This window comes from Pseudochaenichthys georgianus, unplaced genomic scaffold, assembly GCF_902827115.2.
Source record: "Pseudochaenichthys georgianus unplaced genomic scaffold, fPseGeo1.2 scaffold_547_arrow_ctg1, whole genome shotgun sequence".
NCBI classification, from domain to species: Eukaryota; Metazoa; Chordata; class Actinopteri; order Perciformes; family Channichthyidae; genus Pseudochaenichthys; species Pseudochaenichthys georgianus.
This window is the reverse complement of record NW_027263108.1, coordinates 12,997-40,984: the sequence shown is the minus strand read 5'-3', so window position 1 is coordinate 40,984 and position 27,988 is coordinate 12,997. Positions and strand designations below refer to the sequence as shown.

Below are 27,988 nucleotides of genomic sequence, written 5' to 3'. Positions count from 1 at the left end.
CAATGTGCAGCAGAAATGCAGCTTTCTTTCCTCTGATATAAACTCTACATGCTCCTCAGACATGTTATTTCCTCCTCACAGAGTGTTGGACCTCACCACAGGCTATGCATCAGTTTAAGTTCTAGTTTAAAAAAAATGCCAGACATCTCAGAGGGAGGAATGCGAGACAATCAGAGCAGCAGGGTGTCACAGAGAGAGAGACTGCAGCTAAAAGGCTTTCCAGGTCAGAAATAAATGTAATTTGGCAGGGAAAGATCAGGATTTAAAGAAGTCGTGATCACTTCTGATCTTTTATTAAATATTTGTACGCACTTTTATTTTGAAGCTCCCAACTAAAGCGAGTGTTCTTGTGGCTTTTAATTACTTATTTAAATGTTCAACATTTTCATAAAATATATATACAAGTAGGTTTGCATCATAGACTGTTTTCTTTGTATATTGACAGGATAATGTCATGTATTGTTGTAAGGCGGACACACTTTTATTTTGAAGCTCCTCACCGGAAGCGTTCCATCTTCTTGCTCGAACCTATGCGCGCCTCTACTGCGCATCTACGTCATCGCCTGGCTTCTACCATAGAGAAGGGCGGGAGATAGAAATCCAGGAGCGCGGATCTCAAAACCCGGGCTCTCCTCTCCTCCAGCTGGTCACATGCAACAACCCTACATCCAACAAAACACCTCCGTACCGGGCCTCCAACCACCGACACTGGAAGCACCTTAAAGACAACAAACACGTAGAATAATACGAGGATATATCGGGAAATATTAATGCACATGTCGTGAAGCGGCTGCTGGAAAAATCGTAAACACCAGAAAAACAGAGGGAAATGTCTCGGTGGCAGCGCGGGTAAGAAGTGCATCTTAGTTTTCCTGATCAACAGTAGCACTATGATTACTAATTGTATCACTTAGTGTTATAATATGACATTACAGTAGGACGTACATTAAGTTGACATAGGTTTCCATTTTTGAGCTCCCTTCACGGATGCCGCCTTTTTCGTGGAAAATCCCGGCAAACAGGGTGGAGTATTTAATTTAATGCCACCTGTTAAATCACATAAGTCTAATACATCTATCGTATACTGTACTGACATTATATAACAGTGTTTGCATACTAGATCACAGCCAAGTGCTAGCTAACCACAGTAGCTGTAATGTCACAATGTCGTTTACTTGGAAGTATTTTACTTTTATTTTTACTTCGTATTTTTGGTTTGTATGTCCTGCTACTTCATACTTAATTACATGTTGTAGGCAAATGTTGTGATTTTTACTCTATTTAGATTGTTCATATACAATATAAATCGACAGACATTGTAATACACTATTATTGGTTAAGCTATCCAGTACTATAGTCAAGTAATTCCAATTAACCACACATTTACCAAGTGCACAATTAAAGTGATGAACCCATATAAATGCAACAATAACTTTAACAAAGTATTTTTGTAATATCTAGGGCGTAAAATGGCCATTTCGCATCGAGCATACTTTTCATTTTGGCACTTAAATGATTTCTTAATACCTGTGAGCTGATATTTGAAGAGTACATTCAGTATTTCCCAACAATACTAATATTTTTGTACTACTTCTACTTAAGAAGTAATCAGAGTACTTCTACTACCCCTGGCTTACCATAGCAATAAACCTGATAATCAAGTCTCCCCACCATCAGGGCAGGTTAGTAGCTACTTCCTGCTCCTACTGTCAGCTTTATTGTCACAAATAACACTCATTGTGTCTCTTCAGAGAGGAGAGCGAGGAAGCCATGCATCAAGACACCGACTCTGACGTGCCAGAGCGAGGAGACGGTGGGAAAGTGAAGGTGAAATGGACCCAGGAGGAGGTGAATGTCCAGACTTGTCCAACATTTCACACGTCGCCTCCAGATCTCCGGACCCTGTGAAAGTAAACGGTGTCTCTGTAGGACAGGCAGTGTAAACATGTTTGTTGTTTTACAGGACGACAAACTCAAGGCGCTGGTTCAGAAGATGGGCACTAATGATTGGAAACACATCGCCAACTACATACCAGTGAGTCTGATGGTCCTGTTCTGTGTTGACTGTACGCTTCAGGGCCCCAGTCAGTGTTTTACAGCTTGCCTTTGTCCTGTTCAGAACCACAGTGAACCCCAGTGTCAGCACCGCTGGTTTAAGGTCTTGGATCCAGAGTTGGTGAAAGGCCCGTGGACCAAAGAGGAAGACGAGAAGGTACGACCATGTTCCATTGCTACGGTTACTATTGTTTTTTGCACAATGTAAACATTCTCAAACATAACAGATGACACCGAGTCGAGTACGGAAAGAGGCGGCAGAAAACCCGCGTGGCCCATTTGAAGCCGGCACCTCCTACCTAAATTCACAATGTTCTTGACATTCGCACCCCTCAGGTTATCGAGCTTGTGAACCTGTACGGGAACAAACAGTGGGCCACGGTAGCCAAGCACCTGAAGGGCAGACTGGGGAAGCAGTGCAGAGAGCGCTGGCACAACCACCTGAACCCCAACGTGAAGAAATCATCATGGACGGCAGAGGAGGATCTAATTATCTACAAAGCGCACTGCCTTCTGGGAAACCGCTGGGCCGAGATCGCCAAGCTGCTCCCTGGGAGGTGAATATACGTCACATCAGTAAACACTTATTTTGCTTAGTCTCTTGTGCGCAGATGGCAAAAGTACCCACATCCTTTACTCAAGTAGAAGTACAGATACTCGTGTTTAAAAATACTCTGGTGAAAGTAGAAGTACTGACTAAACTTCTTTACTCAAGTAAAAGTAAAGAGGCTTTGAAGTGTACTTCAGTAAAAGTACCCATAGCTAGCAGCTGCTTTAAAGAGTACCTGACCTCCCTTTATATTAATAGAACAATAATGTCATTGTTAGCTAATGAATGTTTCCACGGCAACATGACAACGTTTCCATTGGTCGCTCTTCTTTAGAGAAGACCAGGAAGTGATGGATACACGGATCGTGTTCCAACCAATAGGCACGCAGTGACTCTGAAGAATAATGACCACGCACCAACACACATTCAGACTAAAGGACCCAGCTGTTTGGAAAATGAGAGAAGTACAGTGTTTCCCCTAGGTTTACTGCCTTGGCAGGGTGCTGCTCGGGTACCCCCCCCAACCCCGACTTTTTTTTTTATCCTCTGGAGCAGAGAGGAGCTGTGGATTATTGTTATTGATATCGTACAGTAACAAAGTATTTGTACATTAAAAAAGTAGTACAGTTACTCTGTACTGTATCTTTTATTCAAACTGTATTCCCTTCTTATCGTGTAGCCTACACTTCTTCCTTTCATTGATACATTTAAATCACCTGACTACAACATATAACATACTGCTGCAACTAGGGCTGTGCAATTAATCGTATTTTAATCGCGAAAACAACGTAATCGAAATAAAACGATTATTATTTTTATTAAAAAAAAAAATGTTATTATTTTTTTTTTCAGTTGAATTATACTTTAACGTTCAGGGTAATCAACTCTTAAAAACATACGGTTCACTTATTTTTTTCAATAAATGGATGTTTTCAAAGTAAATGGATAATCGTTTTTAATAATCGTGATATCAATTATTGACCCAAAATAATCGTGATAGTGATTTTTGCCAGAATCGCACCTCCCTAGCTGCAACCCTGGGCTGCTGCTGCTTCTCTCTGCCTCAGCCTCTATTGCTGGAGGCAGCGCCACCTCACCTGATCTCTGACATGAAAGCAACCGTGTTCTGATCATATTGAGCTATTGGTGTGAGTCTAACATTAAACAAGCAGTCTGCTTGTCATACATCGCTGACGATACATTTTAAGAGGCAATTTGTTGAGTCACTGCCGCTAAATGGGCGGTGGTGGCGAAGTCGACACCTGGAACTGGAAGGTCACCAGTTCAAGTCCCGGAAAGACCAAGTGCTACCGAGGTGTCCCTGAGCAAGGCACCGTTCCCTACACGGCTCCCCGGGCGCCGTAATGATGGCAGCCCACTGCTCCTAACACTAGGATGGGTCGAATGCAGAGAAACCGTTTCGTTACATAGAACCTGAACTACGTAATGACAATAAGTTGAAGCTTCTTCTTCTTCTTCTTCTTCTAAATGCCGGTAGCATCAAGCTAGCAAATCCTGCATTAGCCTCACATCAACAGGTGTAGACAGAACATCCAATTATCCTGAGCTAATTTACTGAATAAACCAACTCACATCTCCTGTCTTTTTTTCCACCCAACTCATTAGACTATTCTTCTTCTGCGTTTCATTGACGTTTTCTGTCAAATTCAATACTGTAGTTCAAACCCGCCGTACCTGCTCACCCCCTGTGAGCTAGTTTTAGAATGCGCACGCTACGTTCGTTGTTGCGTTCGCTTGCGTCCACCTGGGCAGGCTGTGTGTGTCCGTCTCCCGTGACGATAACGGCTTGCGGTTAAAAATTCATAATAAACGAATTTGAAACTGAGGGGGGGGGGGGGCATACTTACCAACTCTCCCGATTTTCGCAGGAGACTCCCATTTTCATAGCCCTCTCCCGGTTTCCTCCCGGGGGCATATTTCTCCAGATTTCTGACAAAATCAGATTTATTCAGGACTGTTTCCACTCGGACTTTAATACAGCTACACCATTGTTTGGTTTCCATGGTAGCGCGTCTCTTTAGTAGCGCTCGCAACTAGATAGTCACAGAACAGGAATCGACAACTCGACCCTCTGCTCACTCCTTTCCTGGTCCAGCCCACACATGCCCCATCAAGAGGAAGGTGCTACAGGCCGCAAGGCATTGCACTCAGAAGTACAATAAGCATGTTAATGTTAATCTAACAGCTCCGCCGATCCACTAGCACCCCCCCCCCTCCGCTGTGGTTTTGAAATGCTCCCGATTTCTGAGGTCTCAAGGTTGGCAAGTATGGGACACACACTCACGGGCAGACAGCAGAGCTCGGGGCAATAATGCAGATTTGTTTGACTTTTTTACACTTTGTTGTCCTCCTCCTTTCCTCCGCTCTTGTCTCTCATTGTGAGTGTGTGCATTCATGTGTGGGGGGGAGCGGAGCCCAGCCCTTCAGAAACAGAGTGGAGGGAGAATGTAAATTTACAGATGGCCCTGAGCCCAATAGAGATTGCCCTGAAAAATGCGTGCGGACGAAATGACGCACAAAGGGTTTGGGGGGCCTCCCCCTAGAACATTTAGATGTGTGCCGGTCTTAGCTGCTGTCTGGTGCATTCCTAGACTGAATTATAAGATGAACCACCACAATATTATATTGTTCAATTTTATTCTTCATTTCACTTGTTTGTTCTTGTTTGCTCGCTTGCATGCCCTGCATAGCTATAAGAAATACTTAAGTTGTTGGTCAAGACACTTTCCATCTGATGAAGGCAAATGCCTTAAGATGGAAAAAAGTAGAAAGCATTATGCTAAGATATATAAAGTATGAAAACGGTAAGCAGCTGCAAGTATAGTATAAAATATATAGATATTAATTTCATGATGATAAACATCGTGGAACAATGATGGAAAATGGGAATGGAGGGGGCGACGTAAAACTGACACAAAACAACAACAAACTTTTGCCGAGCCAAATGAGAGAAGTAGAAAGTACAGGTATTTGAGTTCAACATGTGAGAAGTAGAAAGTACAGGTATTTGAGTTCAACATGTAAGAAGTAGAAAGTACAGGTATTTGAGTTCAACATGTAAGAAGTAGAAAGTACAGGTATTTGAGTTCAACATGTAAGAAGTAGAAAGTACAGGTATTTGAGTTCAACATGTAAGAAGTAGAAAGTACAGGTATTTGAGTTCAACATGAGAGAAGTAGAAAGTACAGGTATTTGAGTTCAACATGAGAGAAGTAGAAAGTACAGGTATTTGAGTTCAACATGTAAGAAGTAGAAAGTACAGGTATTTGAGTTCAACATGTAAGAAGTAGAAAGTACAGGTATTTGAGTTCAACATGAGAGAAGTAGAAAGTACAGGTATTTGAGTTCAACATGTAAGAAGTAGAAAGTACAGGTATTTGAGTTCAACATGTAAGAAGTAGAAAGTACAGGTATTTGAGTTCAACATGTAAGAAGTAGAAAGTACAGGTATTTGAGTTCAACATGTAAGAAGTAGAAAGTACAGGTATTTGAGTTCAACATGAGAGAAGTAGAAAGTACAGGTATTTGAGTTCAACATGTAAGAAGTAGAAAGTACAGGTATTTGAGTTCAACATGTAAGAAGTAGAAAGTACAGGTATTTGAGTTCAACATGAGAGAAGTAGAAAGTACAGGTATTTGAGTTCAACATGTAAGAAGTAGAAAGTACAGGTATTTGAGTTCAACATGTAAGAAGTAGAAAGTACAGGTATTTGAGTTCAACATGTAAGAAGTAGAAAGTACAGGTATTTGAGTTCAACATGTAAGAAGTAGAAAGTACAGGTATTTGAGTTCAACATGTAAGAAGTAGAAAGTACAGGTATTTGAGTTCAACATGTAAGAAGTAGAAGTACAGGTATTTGTGTTCAACACGTAAGAAGTAGAAAGTACAGGTATTTGAGTTCAACATGTAAGAAGTAGAAAGTACAGGTATTTGAGTTCAACATGTAAGAAGTAGAAAGTACAGGTATTTGAGTTCAACATGTAAGAAGTAGAAAGTACAGGTATTTGTGTTCAACACGTAAGAAGTAGAAAGTACAGGTATTTGAGTTCAACATGTAAGAAGTAGAAAGTACAGGTATTTGAGTTCAACATGTAAGAAGTAGAAAGTACAGGTATTTGTGTTCAACATGTAAGAAGTAGAAAGTACAGGTATTTGAGTTCAACATGTAAGAAGTAGAAAGTACAGGTATTTGTGTTCAACATGTAAGAAGTAGAAAGTACAGGTATTTGAGTTCAACATGTAAGAAGTAGAAAGTACAGGTATTTGTGTTCAACATGTAAGAAGTAGAAAGTACAGGTATTTGTGTTCAACATGTAAGAAGTAGAAAGTACAGGTATTTGTGTTCAACATGTAAGAAGTAGAAAGTACAGGTATTTGTGTTCAACATGTAAGAAGTCAAAGTAAAAAGTCGTCAGAAAAATAAGTAGTGGAGTAAAGTACTGATACCAGAAACATGTATTTAAGTACAGTAACGAAGTATTTGTACTCCACTAATTCCCACCTCTGGTCTTGTGACTGTAATAAAAGTCGCTAAACCAAAACACACAGGGTGTAGAGTTCACGACACACATCACTTATATATAAAAACACGTCTTTGAGAGGAATAAAGAGTTGGATTTGGGGTTGTCTCTTAAATATTGAGGCATTTTCTAAATACTGTTAATAATAATGATGTGACCGTCTATGTGTCTTGTGGTTATTGGATTGGCTAGTGTACGGTTGTATTGTTATTGTGCTGCTGTGTTTATTGTATCTTATTTTACCAAAGTGGCTCATGTTGCAATGTTTATTTCCACAGAACGGACAACGCAGTGAAGAACCACTGGAACTCCACCATCAAACGCAAACTGGAGATGGGTTTCTACGCCGGAGAGGTGTTCGGTCCGAACGAGCTTGAAGAGCTTTTAGCCCGCGTGAATAAAGACGAACAGGTGGGCGATGTCTCCGTTATGTGCTCCTCTAAGAGGGGGCACGTTAAAGCTGAACCAAATCTCTCTTCTGTTTTACTTTCTAGCTTTAATTGAGATTTTCCACGAGTCTTTGGATATATGTCGTCTTATTTTATGATGTTGTGTCTCTTATTAAAATGTAAAAAGTCGTCTTTAGTTTTTGCCACAGCGCTGTTTGCTTTAGTGCAGCAATCAGGAACGTTTTTTAAACAAATTGATAATGTTGTTTTTTAACCCCACGAGGCAGGGAAGATGAAAAGGGGTCGTGCTTTTTGGAAATGATAACATCAATGTGACGGGGTTCAATTCGTCCATTCGATACATGGCTTCGATACATCGGTTGTTTAAGCTCTAAAAAAACTTTATTTATATCGGCAACAAAAAATATACGAACCAGCGTACCTTAAACAAACGAGATAAAAGACAAAAACAGGCCGTCCATCATTCAGAGTAAATGTGTTCTGGCTGTTGCCTTCTCTGCAACATTCTTCAGAGTGACACTCTAGAGGCTTCTCAATTCTTAAATTTCCCCTCCTCGACTCCCCTCCTCGACTCCCCTCCTCGAGACTTAGTCCCGCCCACAGGAGATGCGAGCGGAGGACCGAGGAGGGGAACCGAGGAGAGAGGAGGGGAAGCAGCAGACGTTTAAAGAAATGAGAACTCCTCTCCTCTGAGCGGTCATATTAAAGCGACGTCCGTTCATTATTACGTGGCAACAGCTGCATCAGCTGGAGTGTTTTGTCATATTTTATAATCTCTGTTAGATCAGCTGAACATTGTTCCCCCACATATTTTATTTGAATTCATTGAGAGTGCGGTATAATGAGACAATAACAGGCTACAGATGCGGACACACACACACAAATATATTTATATAAATATATGCAATTTAAAGTATGAGAGCACTCTCATAATAACGTAACACAATCAGAGACTGGATATATCCCCCCCTCTCTCTGGTCGCTGAAATGGGGAATTGAAATGACAGGCCAAAAGTTGTATTTGCAAGTATTAAAAGTAAGCAGAGGACACCAAACCAACTGAGACATGTCTGTCCGCCGCATCTGCGCACTGTACAACACACACCGACATACTGTACCACACACACGTACAGCTCCTAACGCATAATCAGGCTACAGCCGTTGTGTATTTTATTATGTGAAGCACTAAATGGTTTTAGAAAAATATCGACTCTTTGTTTGTAGATATCTACTAAACTAAAGCAAATAAAGAGAGTAGGCCTGTTATACTGAGTGGTACATATTATACACACTGCTCTGCTTTCTGCACGGGCCTCACAGCTGTTCTCACTGTAAACATCGTGTTGCGATGAGAGCAGTTTCTAAAATAATATCCAGGGGATGCATGCAGAGCTGTCATTGGCAGAGATAAGTCCGGCCGTGCGTCACGCCTCCACCGTTCCCGGAAATGCATCCGCGGAGGAGCCGTGGAGGAACCATCAGTGTATCCTCGGTTAGAGCTCCTCCAGGGAGCCTCCTCGACGCTCGATCCTCGGTCCTCGGTGTGCATTTAGAGAAATGAGACGTCCTTCAAAATGGCGCGCTGAAATTCATTTCCGGGTCACTACCGGAGGATCGAGGAGTCGAGGAGGGGAAATTTGAGTATTGAGAAGCCTCTAGAGTCCAAGGAACCAACACCGGCCCTTTTGACCCCATAGCCCCTCCCACAGGCTCACCGTCAACAGGTGACACAATCGACTCAAAACCACATTTCAACAAAAGAATCCGACCCAAACATAAACAGGTTAACCACCTCTTAACATAATTATTCCCCATAATTAAACAAACGTAAAATAAATAAGAAATTGCATAGTTCATTTGACGGAAGAGAGCAGGAAATGTGTGGTGTGTGCGTGTGTGTGTGTCGGCTGTCAGTGGCGGAGGCAGTCTGAAAGATAACCTTGATGACGCTGAGTGAGTGAGTTAGAGTTGAGTTACTTGAACAACTAAAGTGAAACTTGATTTATTCTATTGCAGGGTCTGATTATTATATTGTTGACACTTTAAAATACTACTATCCTACTAAAATGCTGTTCAAATCCGATTTATTATTTAATAAAGAAAAGAAATTGAAGTAATTTTTCAATATCGCGATAAATATCGTACCGTGGACTTTTTATCGCGATATTATCGTACCGTGAGTTTTTGGTATCGTTACATCCCTAGTGCTTAAACACATTGAGTAGACATGCCAAGCATAAGGATGGTGCTTTGAAAGTATTTCTAATTATCGTTCTTATCACACAGGTGCTCGGTTGTTCCCAAGACGGTCCAGAAAAGGAGTCTGAGCAGAGAACGCAGCCTTCAGTAAGCAAACTAAAATCTATTTGAAAATATTGTTATTCAAAGTGGACCCATCATGCAAAATGCACTTTTTGACGTCTTGTATACATAAAGATGTGTCCCCGGTGCGTCGGGGAACTCACGCAGCGTCAGAAAATAAAATCCTGGAGCTGATCCAGATTTGCGTCCGATGTGACGTAATATCTGAAATGAATATCAGAAACGTTGCTCAGGCATGAAAATCACTCACCTTTCGGCGAAATTCGACGTTTTGAAACCAAAATAGATGACCTACGTGAATCGTGTAGATTCGATGAGAACATATTTAAGGGGGGGGGGTAGGTTCAGAGGCCGTAATGGTACGCACCGTTGGGTGACGAGTGGAAGACGAGACCCAATCACTGCCGCTGAGAGAGTCTCCCGGCGGCAGTGATTGGGTCTCGTCTTCCACGGTGCGTACCGTTGCGGGCTCTGAACCAGCCCCAGAGATTCGGTGAACTGCGAACAGGTGCGCGTGCCAAAAGGGACCTGATCATTGGTTTACAAGCAGTTCGCGTCGCTCGTGCTGACCAGAGCGGGATCCAGACCACCATCAGAAGCTGAAAGCACGCCTGGCCTCGGCGATTTACCTGACTGAAGTTGGTGAGTGATGGTTTCAATCATTTTAATATTTTCTGGTATATCTAAGTTACCCAGGAGCTCTGTTGACATAGGCTTAGCTAACGTTAGCTACAGCTTGATGAATTAAGTCATTGCACACAGCAGGAGAGAACGCAACGTTAGACAGCTAGCAATAAAGCTCCGGTGGAAAATGATTAGCTACCGTTAGCCAAACATTAGCTAGATATCGTTACTAAAGTTAGATGCTAGCTTGTATAGCTTACGGTAAATCACAAAAAAGAAAAACTGGTTAGTGCTACTTTCTAAAATCTCTACAACTCGTTTTTCCAGGACGTGTTGATGATTTTGAGGTGAGGGGACTGACGAGGCTGAAGGGTAAAGTGCTCCACCGTTCTATCAATAAGCTAAACTAGAAGTTAGTGCTAACACTAATACAAACATTATTTTTGCAGAATGAGTGTGTTAGGGGAGAAGGATTCAGCCATTGTTAAACAGCTGGATGCTGGATTGAAATACAGCTGGAACTGGTCGTGGCTAAAGCTGGAAGGCAAGGTCTCAGTAAAAGAGCAAGAGGTGTCCTTTCATCTCGGAGAAGTATTCATCAAAATCAACAGGCAGGGATTCGCCAGATGCATTCTCTGCCACAAAGAGATCAATGATGCTAACAAAGGCCGCCATGCCCTGCAGGCTCACTGCCAGGCGGAAGTTCACAAGAAGAAGGTGCCGATGATAGCTTCCACTCATAGCGTTGCCAGCAGCTTCCTTCCAGCATCAGACAGGGTGAATCCATCAGCCAGAGTCAAGCCAACCAGGGGTCAGAAACAATCAGGCAGCAGTGCCAGGGAAAGATGCCCGTACCAGTTATAAACCGCATAGCAGAGGTAGGTGGTGTAGGCCTGTTAGTCAGCACAGGCAGCATAGACGGAGTACACTAGCACTTTGAGATTGTTATTTTTATTATAACGATAATAATAATGTAGTATTATTATTATTCACAATCAGCTCCGGTCACTGGCAGCATCATCACCTAAACATGGAATACACTAGCTTTACATGGCAATGGTCCTTGGAACCTTGGCGGAGCTTTCCATCCCGTTTTCTAAGGCCCCTGTAATTGTTGAGCTTGCCCAGACCCTTTCCTTGGATGAACCAGCTTTGCAGGGTATGAAGCTGTCGCGGACGGCAGCTTCATACAAGATGATCCGTGGTCTAGGTATTTACATTTTCTTTCTTACCTACTATTTCAGTGTTTTAATTTCCATTTGAGTGAACTGCACACATAAAACACGTTCCTTAAACTACCATGTTGCTATATATACTGCTATGTTGCCAGAAGTACCTGTTGTCTGATTTATATTGTACCAATTAGACTATGCATGTGATGTGACAAATCTGTCCAACTTTGTGTAGGGCGGACCGACTCTGAGAGGATCTTTTCAAACATGAAGATATTTCCCTTTTCGTTAAATTTAGACGAGAGTACCTCCAACAAAAAGGTTGGTCTCATATTAAGCGAAGTCCTTCTGTTTTTGCTTCAGTGTATGCCCTGTAGAATGTTGCATGGCTAATAAACCTTTTTATGTTGAAGATCCTCTCCATGCTCGTTTGCTACTATCATGCAGACTTGAGGAAGGTGACAGTGGAGCATTTGGGGTCCTTGGAGATCGTGAAGGTGAATGCTGCTTCTTTAGAGAAGGTGCTCTGTGAGTTCTGTGAGAAAAACAACATCCCGTGGAATAACCTTGTGAGTGTGCTGATGGACTCGTGTGCTGTGATGAGGGGCAGCAAGACCGGCCTCGAGATCAGGATGCACCGATACTGTCGCAACCTGCTCGATGTTGATGGGGACTCGTCATCATATACACAATGCGGCAAAGAAGTACTCAGAGCCATTTGACAGCTACTTGGAGAAGCTGTTCAGTGATTGACCATCGGTGGAGTCCAGACCAGGTAAACAAAATGCAGCTCTAGTCCAGACCACGGCTGCTAACCCTACTGTTCTGTACTATGGTAGAACTATGGAATGTGTAGAATGTCGATGTATGTGTCTCTTTCAAAATCTTTTTCTGTCTTTTGTCAGGGGATGTACCTCAAGGAGATAGCTATGATTCTAAATCTCCCCGCCTCCAGCCCACGGAGGGGCTTTGTTCCTCATCGCTGGCTGTCTGCATACGATGCCAGCATGGCAACCCATGCCATGATGCCTGCGTACAGAGTCCTCTATTATGGCTTCCTCTCCACTGCAGATAAGGAGCTGTATAGGGAGCCTTTGGAACTGATGTACACCAAGTACCACGTCAACCAGGCGGGACGAGCCCGTATCAAGGTGGTTCAGGAGGAACTCAACAGGAAAGGTGATGAGACTTGATGTTCCATCCCTTATAATAATTAGCACTTATACTTGTTTTGAAGTTACTAATGAGGAGCAGGGTTTCCGTTAGCCGGTAATTACCGGTTTTTAGCTGGTAACATTTAATAAAAACCGGTAAATTCAAACCTGCCAGTCAAAATGTCCGATGCTCCGATCGATCGGCCGCCGGTCATTATCGGCCGATATTCACCCTTAATAGTTTGATCGTTGCTCTCTATAAAGGCCGATCAGGAGAGCTGGATCTGATCGATATGGACATACACACGAGTGAAGTGTAACCGGAGCGAGAGAGAGATCAGATCAGCTGCTGCATAATCACCTGAAGCCCCGCCCACTGTTAAGCGAGCTGCATGAGAAACTGACGGGCTGTCAGGAGAGAGAGAGGGAGAGAGAGAGGGAGGAAGAGGATCCGTTTCTCCCGTGTTATTATTCAAAGTTAATGTAAACTTTTGAATAATGTACTTCATCTACTAGTAGTTTCTTTGAATGTAATGATTATGTTGGTTTTGGAATCATTTATTGAAAAATTAATCTGAATTTTTCGATCTGTTACGATTATAAACTGAAGCAATATAAAAATGAGCCCCATTAACTGACTTTTAAACATCAGCATATCCGGTCCTAGTCCGGTAATTAACTGCCAACGGAAACTCTGCTACACAATTCTTATTATTCTTATTGAAACATGACCGGTAAGTTTCACATTTCTCCGGTAAAATAAATTCTGTCCGGACATTTGACCGGCGAGAAAAAATCCAAGCGGAAACCCTGATGAGGAGGAATATGTATTGTGTTTCACAGGCATGACTCCACAAGGCCGTGAGAGAAAAAAAGAGGGTATGTCAGAAGCTGTGGCATGAGGAGACGACAACAGTCTTACGGCTCAGCATCGACATGGGTTTGCTGGCTATTCTCAAGGAGTATGTCATGGTTTTCCAGGTGGGTGTTAGTTGTGCTTGGAATTACTGCAACTTGACTGCACGTGCATGCACATCCAATGTTGGCAATCAATCAATTTCATAAGAATTTGTTTTACATACACAGGCTAGCCAGACATTGGTTCACAAACTTCATGATCGGCAGCTTGAGCTGTTCCTGGCCTTCATGGCTAGCTTCGTGAAGGCCAGGAACACATTACTCAGGTAATTAACTCCTCCTCACACCCACTCTGCCTACATTAGTATATTGATTTTATCCCTGTCTTATCTTTTCTGTTTGTGCTATCAGTTGAGTGTTTCCTTTTTTGTTAAGCAACCTGGGGTCTTTTGAAAGGCACTTAAGGTATTACTCCCATTAATTACTTCCCTTACACAGCTGTCTCCCAGGGCTCTGAGGGAGATGGTCCTGGAGGATCATATGCTGCTGCCCTCCAAGGAGGTCTATGTGGGACAGGAGGCTGACACGTTCACGTAATGGTCAGTTTTGGGTGTTTTGTGTCAGCTGTTGGTGCCCTTCCTAGCAGACGTCAGGAAAGCCTACATCACCACTGCAGTGTACCTCCAGAAGAAGCTCCCCTTGGCCAGTCCGACTCTTACAGCCCTGTCTGCTCTGGACTCTCTTCTGAGAGGCCACTCACAGGCAACCATCCAGTTTAAGAGGTAAGAATAACATTTAAAGTTTTTGCCATATTACCAGGTACTTTGGGATTTTTGTTACCTCATGTCCTTAAACTGATTTCAAATTCTCATCCATTTCTTGGCAGGCTGAGTGGTATGCTGCGGCACCTCTTGCCAGCAGACCAGGACATGTTCACCTGACCATCCCCAGTTTCAAGGAGGGAGAGAGCATCGTTGAGTGGTGGGGTCATGTCTTTGACAAGCCAGATAAGTACCCCTCCCTGAGTGCGATGGTTAAATGTTGCCTCCATCTTTCACGGACCAAGGGTTGAGTCTTCTTTTAGGTTGATGAATGAAGTAATTGACCAAAGGAGTGGCAACATGAATGTACCAACATTTAATGCAATCCAGACGGTCAAGTACACCCTGCAGTCCAGGGGGAAGACAGCCGTGCAGCTCTTCAGAAGGGAGGATGTGAAGTTCGGGAAGGTGGACAGAACACTATGCAAGAACATCAACTCTGCAGCAGCCACATACAAACGCCAGCAGAAGATGAATCAGAAAGAAAAGCAACAGAGCAAGTATGGCTCCCAAGCATTTGGCAGTGCTCAGCAGGCCAAGAAACAGACTGCTGAAGAAGAGAAAAGGGCGAGGCTGAGACATGTGGCAGAACAGCGAAAGCGGGCCATGGAGACACTGGTGGTCCAGGCAAAGAAGAACAAATGAGGTCTGGTTCTGAGAGTATTACGAACTGTGTCCTTAAGTCTCAGGAGGGAGTGTTTCAGCTGTAACTACAGTTTCACAAGGACATCCCTTTCCTCTCCCTTTCATTCAGTATTTTGTACAAAACCAGATTGATTGTGTTCCTTTTCTATGTTGACCTTAACAGATTTAAAGTAATATATCACTGTCCCTTGTAAAGTGTTTAATGTTTTGATAATGCTGGAAACCACTGTATTGTGTGTTTTAGGCTATCTTTGCCAATAAAATGTATTAAAATCTGAATTACATAACATTGTATTGGCTGTCAGTCATGATGAAAGAGTAGACAAGTTAGGTTACAGCATGTCCACCATCTGCATATGCATTAAGCCATTTGCATTAAGCCATTACCACATTGTGCCTCATATACTGTAAATGTTAGACCCAGTGACAGGCTGGCATGAAATGTCTTGCATAATACTTAGTAAGGAGGCCATAATATTTTTGACTCATGGCTGAAGTTAAGTTTCTCCAGCTCTCCCCAGGTTGGCAAAAAAATGCATCTCAAAATGCATCAGATGCTTTAAAATATGGAATATTCAACATTTTCTTCCGGGGGAGCATGCCCCCAAACCCCCCTAGAGGGATAATATCCTTCTCACCTTTTTCACCCCTGACCCGTTTTCATGCCTGGTTGCTATCAGAAACAATGCCCGACTGTTTTGTACGTAATATGGTCGGTGTTTACATTAGCATGCTAACACTCAGAGCTAACCTGTACTGGAGAGCATGTGTGTGAAGAAGCAGGAAGTAAAAAGGAACTCACCTTGTGGTATAACCGGCAAGAGAGAAAGCCTTTGAGCTCCAGACTGTTTCAGATCCTTGATAATCCATGATATGGTGTTTCATCACGGCAGCATTTAGTTTAGACGGTAGCTGCCGGGTCCCGCATGAGCTCAGACCCCTCCTAAAGCTTTATCCCCGAATCAGCGCTTTTGAAACAGGAAGTGAAATAGAGGGATATGAGGCATGGCTAGAATGATCTGTTTGGTATTTTGAGCAAAACACTTCATAGACATGTTTTTAATATATTTTTATATATCTGAGACTTGTGCTATTGCCTACAAATGGCATGATGGGTGACCTTTAAATAGAAGGATGGGTGGTTAGACTGTCTGTCTTACGGCCCGTCCACACAGCGGCGTGCGTTGACGCTTCACCATTCACTTTGAATGGGGTGACGTCACTTTTAGCCGAAATGCATCGTGGGAAGCGACGTGGAGCGTAGCTGGCGTGGCTCGCTGCAAAAGTTGAGCAATGTTCAACTTTTGACGCCTCGGCAGAAGCGTCAGCCAATCTAATCATATGCCAGTACAAGCTCTAGCCAATCAAACCGCTGCTTGTGTGTCCGGGGCGGGAGATTCATGCGATTGGTTGTTGGTTGAGTTTCAGACACGCTGTGTGGACGGCCGTTAGACTACTGTTGTCATGTCTCAATGTCACTTGTTAGACGCTTGTATCCAAAGCAACTTGCATACATTTAAAAAACGTTCACACACAGATCTTTACCATCAGTTTTCTTAAATGTATCCCAATAGAGCAGCACAATTAATCCAAATAGCAATATGGACGAGTGCAGCATTTCATTTCGAATGAAGTTAACGGCTATATATGTGTTAAAATACAATTTTGAATGAAGCACTGTTGGGATATCCTGGCATACAAATACATTACATCAACCCGCTTTTATCCAAAGTCTGTCTTAGACGACTGTCATGTCTCAATGTCCCTCTAAGAACAGACGTTTACCTTTTATTGCAGGAAACGCCCGTCTGCGTTAAAGTCGTCTCCACAGCAGCAGGACCAGCGATTTCTCCGTCGTCTCCGAGTCTGAGTCCTAAGAGTGAAGCTCAGAGTCCAGGAGAGATCAGCACCAGCTGGGTGGTGGACAGCTCCGGCTTCCTGTCTCCCACCGGACCCGTTCTGAAGGAGGTGCTGGACATGGTGGACGGGGTGAGTTTCCAAAAGGACAAACCACATATGATTTTGTCCCTCTAATATTGTGTTTTTAAAATAATCAAAATGTGTTATTTCTTACCAAATTGTCAATGCATCACTACTCAAATGTCCCATCTTCCTGTCGGCTGAGATTTCTACGCAGCTCAGAAAATTACATTTGAACACATATCCAACCTTTACCAAATATTGCCCTTCCTGCTATTTGAATAGTGCACTACATAGTACACCACTTCCTGTTCCCTCGTCTCAGAGCCAATGGGATCTCTCCGTAGGATTTAGGAAACTGGCTGAAATAAGGTCTGTGGTTGAGACACGTTGAAGAGACGGATCACGTTTTGTTCGACGACATTAAATCCATCAGCTGGTGATTTCTGAAGAGTTGACGTGTCTGAGAAACGATGGTTGTTACCAAGTGGCTGAATAGGACTCCAGAAGTCGTGGAGGCCGTTGTACGTCATTACGGCGAACACGTAAACACTCCTCTGAGATAGTTTCTGTTCTGCTTGAAAGCAAGTCCCTGCCTCCTGCAGAGTGTTAAAACGCTTCAACTTGAAGCCTTTAGAATCTGTGTGAATATGGATCTGAAGTCGGCGTGACGTTGAAGTCGTGCTGCTGGACTCGCCTGTAGCTCCTTTATAGCATCACGTTAGCATTTTGCTTCTGGCCGTTAGATTTATGATTAGAAAGTTATAAAAGTAGACATGTGGAGATTATCCGGCTGAACAAAACGTGCTTTTATCAAACAGGTTCGTTCGCCGCAGATCTTATTTCGAGCTATTTTCCAAAATCCTGTGGAGAAATCCCGTTGCTTTCTGTCGAGGGAACCCATGCAGCTTCCTGCCTGGTCGGCCTACAAAGACGCATCACCCCTGCAGCACTCGATAGCTCTGTGAGGACGAATAGAAGTCAAACTATCGTGTAGAAATGTCCGCTCTTCTCTCAGGATATCGACGGCTGGTGTAACCTGGAAGCCTTCGACCTCCCGGTGGACAGTCCGAGTCCCGAGCGGCACCAGTTTCGCCTGGAGGCCAGCGCCTTGCAGGAGCTGAGTAAGAACGGCAAAGGGGAGCTGATCCCCATCTCTCCGGGGGGGGTGACCCCGCCCTCCATCCTGACCCACAGGAGCCGCAGACGCATCGCCTTGTCCCCCGACGGGAACAACTCCATGACTCCCAAAAGCACTCCGGTCAAAATCCTGGCCTTCTCTCCCTCTCAGGTGAGGCCTGGGACCCGCTGGAAGAAACGTTCCGCTTATTGCCGTGTCAAAGTTTCATTTAATCAAATCGTATAGATTATGTTTTATTTCAAGGTTCAAGGCTTTTATTGTCACGTGTACACGGCTACTGAGGTCACGGCTCCTCCGTTAGTGCTACACGATAACACGGATACAATGGTGCAAATAAATACAATAGTGCACCAATCAATCAATGTTTATTTATATAGCCTTCACAGTTTGTACAGAATATCAGTATGACAATATGACACCCTCTGTCCTCAGACCCTCTGTCCTCAGACACTCTGTCCTCAGACCCTCTGTCCTCAGACCCTCTGTCCTCAGACCCTCTGTCTTTAGACCCTCTGTCCTTAGACCTTCTGTCCTCAGACCCTCTGTCCTTAGACTTTCTGTCCTCAGACCCTCTGTCCTTAGACCCTCTGTCCTCAGACCCTCTGTCCTCAGACCCTCTGTCCTCAGACCCTCTGTCCTCAGACCCTCTGTCCTTAGACTTTCTGTCCTCAGACCCTCTGTCCTTAGACCCTCTGTCCTCAGACCCTCTGTCCTCAGACCCTCTGTCCTCAGACCCTCTGTCCTCAGACCCTCTGTCCTTAGACTTTCTGTCCTCAGACCCTCTGTCCTTAGACCCTCTGTCCTTAGACCCTCTGTCCTTAGACCTTCTGTCCTTAGACCCTCTGTCCTTAGACCCTCTGTCCTTAGACACTCTGTCCTCAGACCCTCTGTCCTTAGACCCTCTGTCCTCAGACCCTCTGTCCTTAGACCCTCTGTCCTCAGACCCTCTGTCCTTAGACACTCTGTCCTCAGACCCTCTGTCCTTAGACACTCTGTCCTTAGACCCTCTGTCCTCAGACCCTCTGTCCTCAGACCCTCTGTCTTTAGACCCTCTGTCCTTAGACCTTCTGTCCTCAGACCCTCTGTCCTTAGACCCTCTGTCCTCAGACCTTCAGTCCTTAGACCCTCTGTCCTCAGACCCTCTGTCCTTAGACCCTCTGTCCTTAGACCTTCTGTCCTCAGACCCTCTGTCCTTAGACCCTCTGTCCTCAGACCTTCAGTCCTTAGACCCTCTGTCCTCAGACCCTCTGTCCTCAGACCCTCTGTCCTCAGACCCTCTGTCCTCAGACCAAATGAGAGTCTATAAACAAGTGATACATAATTTGTGAGTTGCAAACAGGTCGGAGCAAAAGACACGGCGCCATACTTGTTATGCTCTGATTGACCTTTAATTCGTTTAAATGGTATTTTAGTCCTATATGTGTTTAACAGAAACATGTTTAGGATTTACATTTCAGGAAGGGCACGGGGTTAAGGACAGGGGGACGGGGGGTTTAATGGTGGGGATGTTTAGAGAACTGATGAGTGGGACCAGTTGGATGTTTTCTCTACTCTATAATGCGAAGTTCTCTGTTCTTGCATTTCAGATCGATTTCAATTGTATGTAGACTTTCTTTATTACTTCATCAAATATAACAAACGTTGGCCATGAATCATTGATCAGTCTCTCTTAAGGGAATTAGAGTTCCCTAAACACTCATGAGCCGGTCCGTTAATCGCTATCCCGTGTGGTTCCAGTTCCTCAACATGTGGACCAAGCAGGACTCTCACGACCTGGAGAACCCGTCGCTCACATCCACGCCCGTGTGCAGCCAGAGACCCCTCGTCTCCACCCCTCTGCAGAGAGACAAGACCCCCCTCACCCAGAAGGAGAACTCAGTGTGAGTGCTCTCTAACCAGCAAGGGGTTACAAAAGCTGCCGTTTCAGGCAATACATGGTTTAGTTCCAGAGAAATCTTATTTATTTTAAGCTGGACCCTATTTTCCCATGCAATTGGTCCAGTATTAAACAAGAGCGCTGAAATGTCTTTCTCCACTCTGTTGTGTTTTCACATATTACACACACAGGCTGCAACATAGTTATATCCGAGAATTCTACACCTCCAACAGCCCCTTTCACACCAAGTACTTTGCCGCACTTATGGCGCATTTCCACTACACGGCCTCGCTCGGTATGGCTAGGCCTCGTTAGGCCAGGCTCACTTTATGCTGCGTCTCCATGACAGTTTAGTAGCTGGGGCAGTAACTATAGTAACGCAGTGTCGGCAGAGCCGTGGCGTCATCTTCAATGCGAAACACAAAACCAACATTAGCCCTCAGAGCTCACAGCTCCTCATATCTGTTCAGAAACTTTTTTTTTATTTTTCATTTCACGTCACTTGTTAGACGCTTTTATCCAAAGCGACTTACAAACTCAATACTGTGGGCAATCCCCACAGGAGCACTTTGGGGTGAAGTGTCTCAGGGACACACCGACATGCTGACTGCGGTGGGGTTTGAACCTGTGATCCCCTGATCCGAACACCAACGCACAACCCACTGCGCCACACGCCTCCTAGACAAAAGTTAAACCAGTACAAACCACAGACCGCCTGTGTCATGGCGAGTACAGTCGCTTGTTTATTTATGTCTGTAGGCCGTTGTTGTGAGTGTGGACGGTCGGAGCATATATAGCGTTAGCTTAGCCGATCTCCATTCAGAAAACACGCATTTTAAAAGGTGTTTCTCTGCCGTCTGTCTGCAGACTCGTCAAAGCATCAATTCATGGTTTTTACTAACCGGTATCAGTGTGTTGTTACTTCATCATTTTGAAACGTGTATTACAATTAAATCACAAATATGTTCATCTTGTTGTAGTTGTAGAGATTCTCTTCTCACTAGTTTAGCATACTCAGCCCGCTTGTTGGCCCCGATAGAACCACGATTTTGTCGGGCCAGAAAAAAGGTGAAAATGTGTATATCCTATATATACACAATCAACAGACACATTTATACATATGCACACATGTCACCTAAATAAAAGCACAACAATCAAGATATACAAAAAAACAGTCACTTCAATAACTTTGAGACTGTCATCGTCTGGCACTAATTCTCAAAGAAATTGAAGTGACTGTTTTTATTGAAATGTATGCCTCGTAAGATTTGAAAGAGGAATCGCATTAAAGACTGGCTCTGAATTCTGTGTTGACGTCTTGTTTCCCTGTAGATTTGTGACGCCCAACCACAAGCTGGATCTGTATACGACCCCGCGAACTCCGACGCCGTTCAAAAACGCCATGGAGAAATACGGGCCTCTGCAGCCTCTGGTGAGCGTCTGGGACCGAGAGGGACGAACCATCCAGGTCGCCTTTCATGGGTTTATCATTAACTCCGTCTTTCTGCCGTCTCAGCCTCAGACTCCCAACCTGGAAGACGACATCAACGAAGTGATCCTGAGAGACGCTGGGGTCGACTTCGCGTCCTCCAGATCCACTCCTCCTGAGCAAAGGCGCAAAACAATGGTAGCTAAATCTGCTTGAGTACTTTGACCCGTGTACCGAAGCATTTATGCATAGTTCTACTAGATCAGATGAGAAACGTATTCCAACGGTACGACCCGAAGTCCGGTCGGTTTATAGCCGTGTCAGAATGAGTCGCACAACTCGTATCCTAACAACTCGTATCTGTTGCACGAGCATCCTTATATTGTTGAAGTTATTAACACAGATGTTCGTTTCCTTCCAGCATCGGGCTCCTATGAAGAAGGTGAGGAAATCCCTCGCTCTCGATGTGGTCGACTGCCATGTGTCCAAACGAAAGGCCATCAAACTGGAAGCCAGGCACAACATCAAGGTCTCTTCTACATCAACATGTGTCCCCTCTTCTTCATGTCTCTTCTACATCAACATGTGTCCCCTCTTCTTCATGTCTCTTCTACATCAACATGTGTCCCCTCTTCTTCATGTCTCTTCTACATCAACATGTGTCCCCTCTTCTTCATGTCTCTTCTACATCAACATGTGTCCCCTCTTCTTCATGTCTCTTCTACATCAACATGTGTCCCCTCTTCTTCATGTCTCTTCTACATCAACATGTGTCCCCTCTTCTTCATGTCTCTTCTACATCAACATGTGTCCCCTCTTCTTCATGTCTCTTCTACATCACCATGTGTCCCCTCTTCTTCATGTCTCTTCTACATCAACATGTGTCCCCTCTTCTTCATGTCTCTTCTACATCAACATGTGTCCCCTCTTCTTCATGTCTCTTCTACATCAACATGTGTCCCCTCTTCTTCATGTCTCTTCTACATCAACATGTGTCCCCTCTTCTTCATGTCTCTTCTACATCAACATGTGTCCCCTCTTCTCCATGTCTCTTCTACATCAACATGTGTCCCCTCTTCTTCATGTCTCTTCTACATCAACATGTGTCCCCTCTTCTTCATGTCTCTTCTACATCAACATGTGTCCCCTCTTCTTCATGTCTCTTCTACATCAACATGTGTCCCCTCTTCTTCATGTCTCTTCTACATCAACATGTGTCCCCTCTTCTTCATGTCTCTTCTACATCAACATGTGTCCCCTCTTCTTCATGTCTCTTCTACATCAACATGTGTCCCCTCTTCTCCATGTCTCTTCTACATCAACATGTGTCCCCTCTTCTTCACGTCTCTTCTACATCAACATGTGTCCCCTCTTCTTCATGTCTCTTCTACATCAACATGTGTCCCCTCTTCTTCATGTCTCTTCTACATCAACATGTGTCCCCTCTTCTTCATGTCTCTTCTACATCAACATGTGTCCCCTCTTCTTCATGTCTCTTCTACATCAACATGTGTCCCCTCTTCTTCATGTCTCTTCTACATCAACATGTGTCCCCTCTTCTCCATGTCTCTTCTACTTCAATATGTGTCCGCCCAGCCAATCAGAAATTGGAACCGTTTCACCCCCTTTTCAGTCCCTGCTAGAGAGCAGGTGCTTTCCTGGGGAGGAAAAGGTTCCAAGTTCTGATTGGCTGGGCGGATTGCAAACCACGGCCCATAAAACTCTGAAAAGTTTTGTGAAGCCGCCATTTTATTTTCTCGCATTAGCATTATTAGCATTAGCATTATTAGCATTAGCATTAGCCCAGCGCACCAACGCAGAGAGACTAATTTATGGAAACACAAAAAAAAAGCGGTGGAGATGAGGAGGTGTTGGCGCTTCTGCCGATTTACCCGGAGTCGGTTGGCAGTATACGCCGTGAAGTTGTTTGCGGCCTGCCAGTAAACCCAAAGCAGAAGAAGAAGAAGAAGTGACGTCAGCGGCTTCATTTGCGTAATCCTCCCTCAGGGACTTATTCCAGTGTGAAGGCGATCTGCTAGGACAGTTCCAGGAACTAAAGAGTACGGCGGGACAAAGTACGGCGAAGCACTTGGTGTGAACGCGGCTATTGAGTTCTTTTTAACCACTCTCAGAGGGGCGTGGGGAGTGGCTCCTTACTTTCATCTAAAGTAACAGACATGGGGTGTTTCTCAATGTCGAGTACGCTTGCTTGGTAGCACATGTCTACCGAGCCTCTTGCTTCAGAAGCGAGGCAAGAATACTTCCTGGCATTTTGGAAAACGAAGAGTGGAACAGGTGAGCAGGTGTGCGTCATATGAGAGGCCCGCCTTACATTTTCCGCCACAGATTTGGGGAATTTGGTCCGTGCGCAAAGCATTGTGGGGATTTTAAGACCGGAGTCTACTCATGTGCAGCCTCGAAATCTCTCCAAACGAAGTACGCCGGGCTCGGTAGAATTCCAAGTATGCTGGACATTGGAACAGTCCTTCAGCGGCACTCGATGACGTAGCATGCTTGAAATAGTGGCTCTGGAGCAGCTTTACTCGACATTGAGAAACACCCAGAGAATCAGCACGTTTGAAACAGGGCTGAAACAGAGGGGATTATGGGTAATGCTGCGATAATCTGTTTCAGCCAATCAGAGACAGGCTCTGTGTATATCTGAGACCTGTGATATATTGATGAGAAACAGTACAATAGGGGACCTTTAAGAGTCCTGTTTGGAGATTTGACTCAACCTAATTCTTTTCCTCCTCTCCCGCCCACAGGAAGAACCCATGATAGTTTCTCTCAGCTCCTCGTCGTTCTGCAGCAAGCAGCATGACAGCATTTTGGATCAGGGCTTCTTGATGGGACCCAGCGACAGCGACATATTCCCCAGCAACGCGCCTCCAGCTCCAGTAAGTGACTGGTTTCATGAAATGACTGTCCACGAAAAAGTGACGGAATGATATCTGTTAGTCTTCTTTCAGAATTGATTTTAAAGAGCTTTTAATGATTAAGGATTTACTTAACCTTGCCCCAGCATATTTAAGTGGCTGTCTCTCGTGTTATCAACCAGCAAGGACACTCAGATCCTCCAGTGTTTCGCTTTTAGAAGGACCAAGAGTGCATTACAAGAAATCACATTTGATCTTAGAAAGGCAACTTCAATTGGAATTTTTAAAAGTAAATTAAAGACCTATCTTTTTCCTCTCCGTGCCTTTAACAATGAAACCAACAACGTAAATCAAACGGCTGCCAGTTAACACATTAGTCAGGAGGTCCATGTTTTACTTCCTCTCTTTCTAACAATCAGACCTCTGCTTTTTGACAAGGGAACCTGCGTCCCATCACGGCTCCACCTGCCTCTAATAAAGGCATCGGCATGGTTCTTCGTGTAATCTGGTTTCTGGGGAAAAACATTGCTGTTGGGATTTTTAAATATGTTTTGGAGCAAAAGTGAGAAAGGGAAATGTATTCTGTGGTGTATGTACTTTTTAATGCTATTTTATTTCTATTTGAGATGTTTACACTTTGGATTGTTTGTGTAGTCTTTTAGTTTCTCTAATGTACAATGCCATGTCTTTATGCTGCTGCAACGCCAACATTTCCCAAATTGGGGTCAATAACGTACTTATTATTGTTATTATTGTTATTTATTAGTGCCATGGTGTTACGGCCCGTCCGCACGGCAGCGTCGCGTGCTTCAGCGGAGACGCTTCCCATTCACTTTGAACGGAGTGACGTCACACTTTGCCGAACTGCATTGTGGTTCCGTCGCTCGCTTCGCAAGTTGAGAAAAGTTCAACTTTCGATGGAAGCGCCAGCCAATCAAATCATCTGCCAGTACACGCTCCAGCCAATCAAATCATCTGCCAGTACACGCTCCAGCCAATCAAACCGCATGCTTGTGTGTCCGGGGCGGGATGTGATTGGTTGTTGGTCGCGCTCCAGAAGCGCCAACCGGCAAGCTGCAATGCGACGCTGTCGTTGGAGAGACTGGCAGCAAAGCTCAGCGACTCACACCAAAGCAATGTAGCATAATAAATAGCAAAGGAAAGCGGAACAACAGTTGTTTGTTTTTGGGAGACCAGAGGCCTGTACGACGAAGCCGGTTCAACATAACCTGGATATGTTTGATTTACCCGGCTTACCTAATCCTCAAGCCAGTTTTGCCCGATCTAGTTATGTGCACGTTCACATAAAAGGGGCGGGGCTAGCAACATTTGACCAATCACAAACAGGGAGAAGCGTACTGACAGCGCAGCGTCATACTTCCTGAATGAAAAGTCAACTATAATATTAGACACATGAAGAAGTTAAACTTTAAACATCCATGACTTGAACACTTGATCAGGATCAAAGCCACAGAGCTGCACCTGCAAGGTGAACACAGCTGGAACAGAACAAGTGTTTGAATGCGTACATTAACAGGTTTATGATATCACTGCCTCCTCTAAAACACGATCTGACTTCAATTACATTTGTCTCGAGTGTTTCGTCAACTTATGTGTTGCTTAAAATAATACTTCTGCATACAGTATGTGACACTGTGAGTGCTGCACGGCCAGATACGGCTCAGCTGACTCAGATAAGGAGATATATGATACATTATGAAGTGATATGCCGCGGACTGTACTTAATGTACTCTGATCCGGGTACTGATGTTGTGGCCGATATTTAAGTAAGCTTTCTTAACGCTAATGTTATAATAGTCAGATTGCTCTGAAGATGGGAGGTGATATTCTATTAATGTTCACGTTCACACAGTCGGTGATTTTTGCCGGCCGTCTTTCCTGCGACGGCAGTTTTTCTGTATTTCCTTTCTCCTGTAATATGACTTGATCGCTTTAAACTCCGCACACTGAGCTCTGATTGGTCAGCAGGCGGTGCTTTCACTGAGTTGAGCTCTTAGCCTGCAACCTAACCTGGTCCGGAGTAGGGATGCCAGCGATTATTCGAATATTCGCTACAGTCTCCATAATCGAATATTATTTTTAAAAATCGATTTTATTTATATATATATATTTTTTTTTTTATGTCGGTTTTTTTTTTTTTTTCTGGCTTAGTTTCAACCAAAAATATATATAAATATATATATGCTAATAGTATTAATAATTGTAAATGGCCATTGGTCACACCACCAGTTTGTTTTACTGTAAACTTGGAGGAAGCCTGCGTGCAGCACGCTACACACCGACCCCCCCCCCCCCTCTCCCTCACACGTGGTGCGACTAAAGATGAACAAAGCGGCAGGTAAAAGGGGGGGGGGGGTCGGTCGAATAATCGATTATTATTCGCCAGGGCTGCCGAATAATCGATTTTGATCATTGTCAGTTTCTGGCAACCCTACTCCGGAGCAGGTTAGCCGCACAGCATCAGTTACCATGGAGATCTAGCCCGCTAAAAAGAGAACCAGCGTCGTCGGACCGGAAACCCCGAGTTTACCCTGAAGTTAGCCGCTAAGCGAACATCCTGCTTCGTAGTTCAGGCCTCTGTTTTAACGAATGTGTTTATTAATAGAAGCCATGTTAACACCGCTCTCCCCCTCTCGTTCCAGATGTCTAAAGAATGGGAGACGGTGGTTTGTGGGAAAACTAAAGACCAGCTCTTCATGACGGAGAAAGCGAGATGTTGCCTCCGCTCGTTAAAATCCCACTCCACCAACCGGGCTCTCATTCTGTCCTGAGACGTCTTAAGACCAACATGCACACCCTGATGCTGTTGTTTTTCCCTGTACTGTTTAATGGTGTCATGTGTACTCAATTTTCTGTCCCTAACAATCAAAACACTGATAATATATAGCTCTGTCCGTAAGTTGAGAGAGAATGGTGCTTTTATAATTAATCTCACAGACACCGAAGGCTTTAAAAAACAAGTCATGAATTTCATTTCGTTGCTTAAAAAAGAACAATGAATGGAAAGTGGGAAAATCACGGCTCCATGTTTTAGCTATCACTGAGGAGACATGGTTTTTACATAATGTGTGTGATTGAGCAGTTTTTTAACGTCGTGAGCAGTACAAAGACTCGGGTGGAGCCTCCGTATCTTAAGTATTGTTTGTAAAAAAATTGAATATGGAGGATATGCAGACGGCTTGTTCGGAAATTAGACGAGGGGTTCATGTTGAAAAATGTTAAGTAAACATTGTCTTGTTGTATAAATCAGTTTAGCATGTGTGTAGATTTATGATGAGCATCTCAAAGCAAATCAAAGTGAGGACATCGGAGTGACTGCAGTTCCTCGAGGTGACTCGCTCTCTGTTGGGATGCTAGAAGGGATTAATATATGTAGAACGGTTGTTGTTGTTTTCATGTCGTTTCAACATAATGGATGCTGTACCAACATTGATGGCAAGAGTATTATGTCTTTTGGCACTGTTTGTAAATATTTAGAGTTGTATGTTTTTTATCGTACAGCATTTTGTGAACAAATTTAATAAAACACAATATGTCCGATTCACAGTTCTCCTGATGCTGCCGTTAGC

The 27,988-nt window shown here is 44.0% G+C and overlaps 1 protein-coding gene across 1 annotated transcript; it reads left to right on the top strand.

The window, feature by feature from the left end:
* The first annotated feature begins 8 nt into the window (after nt 1-8).
* Nucleotides 9-27,961, top strand: mybl2b (v-myb avian myeloblastosis viral oncogene homolog-like 2b). The gene is made up of 16 exons (XM_034079104.1): nt 9-223; nt 493-849; nt 1,752-1,848; nt 1,964-2,035; nt 2,120-2,212; nt 2,392-2,612; nt 7,426-7,558; nt 9,844-9,903; nt 16,951-17,142; nt 18,092-18,364; nt 19,952-20,094; nt 21,423-21,522; nt 21,607-21,717; nt 21,941-22,048; nt 24,288-24,419; nt 27,062-27,961. Exons 2-16 carry the CDS (start codon nt 830-832, stop codon nt 27,188-27,190), a joined length of 1,884 nt encoding a protein of 627 aa, XP_033934995.1. The 5' UTR covers nt 9-223; nt 493-829; the 3' UTR covers nt 27,191-27,961.
* The last annotated feature ends 27 nt before the right edge of the window (nt 27,962-27,988 follow it).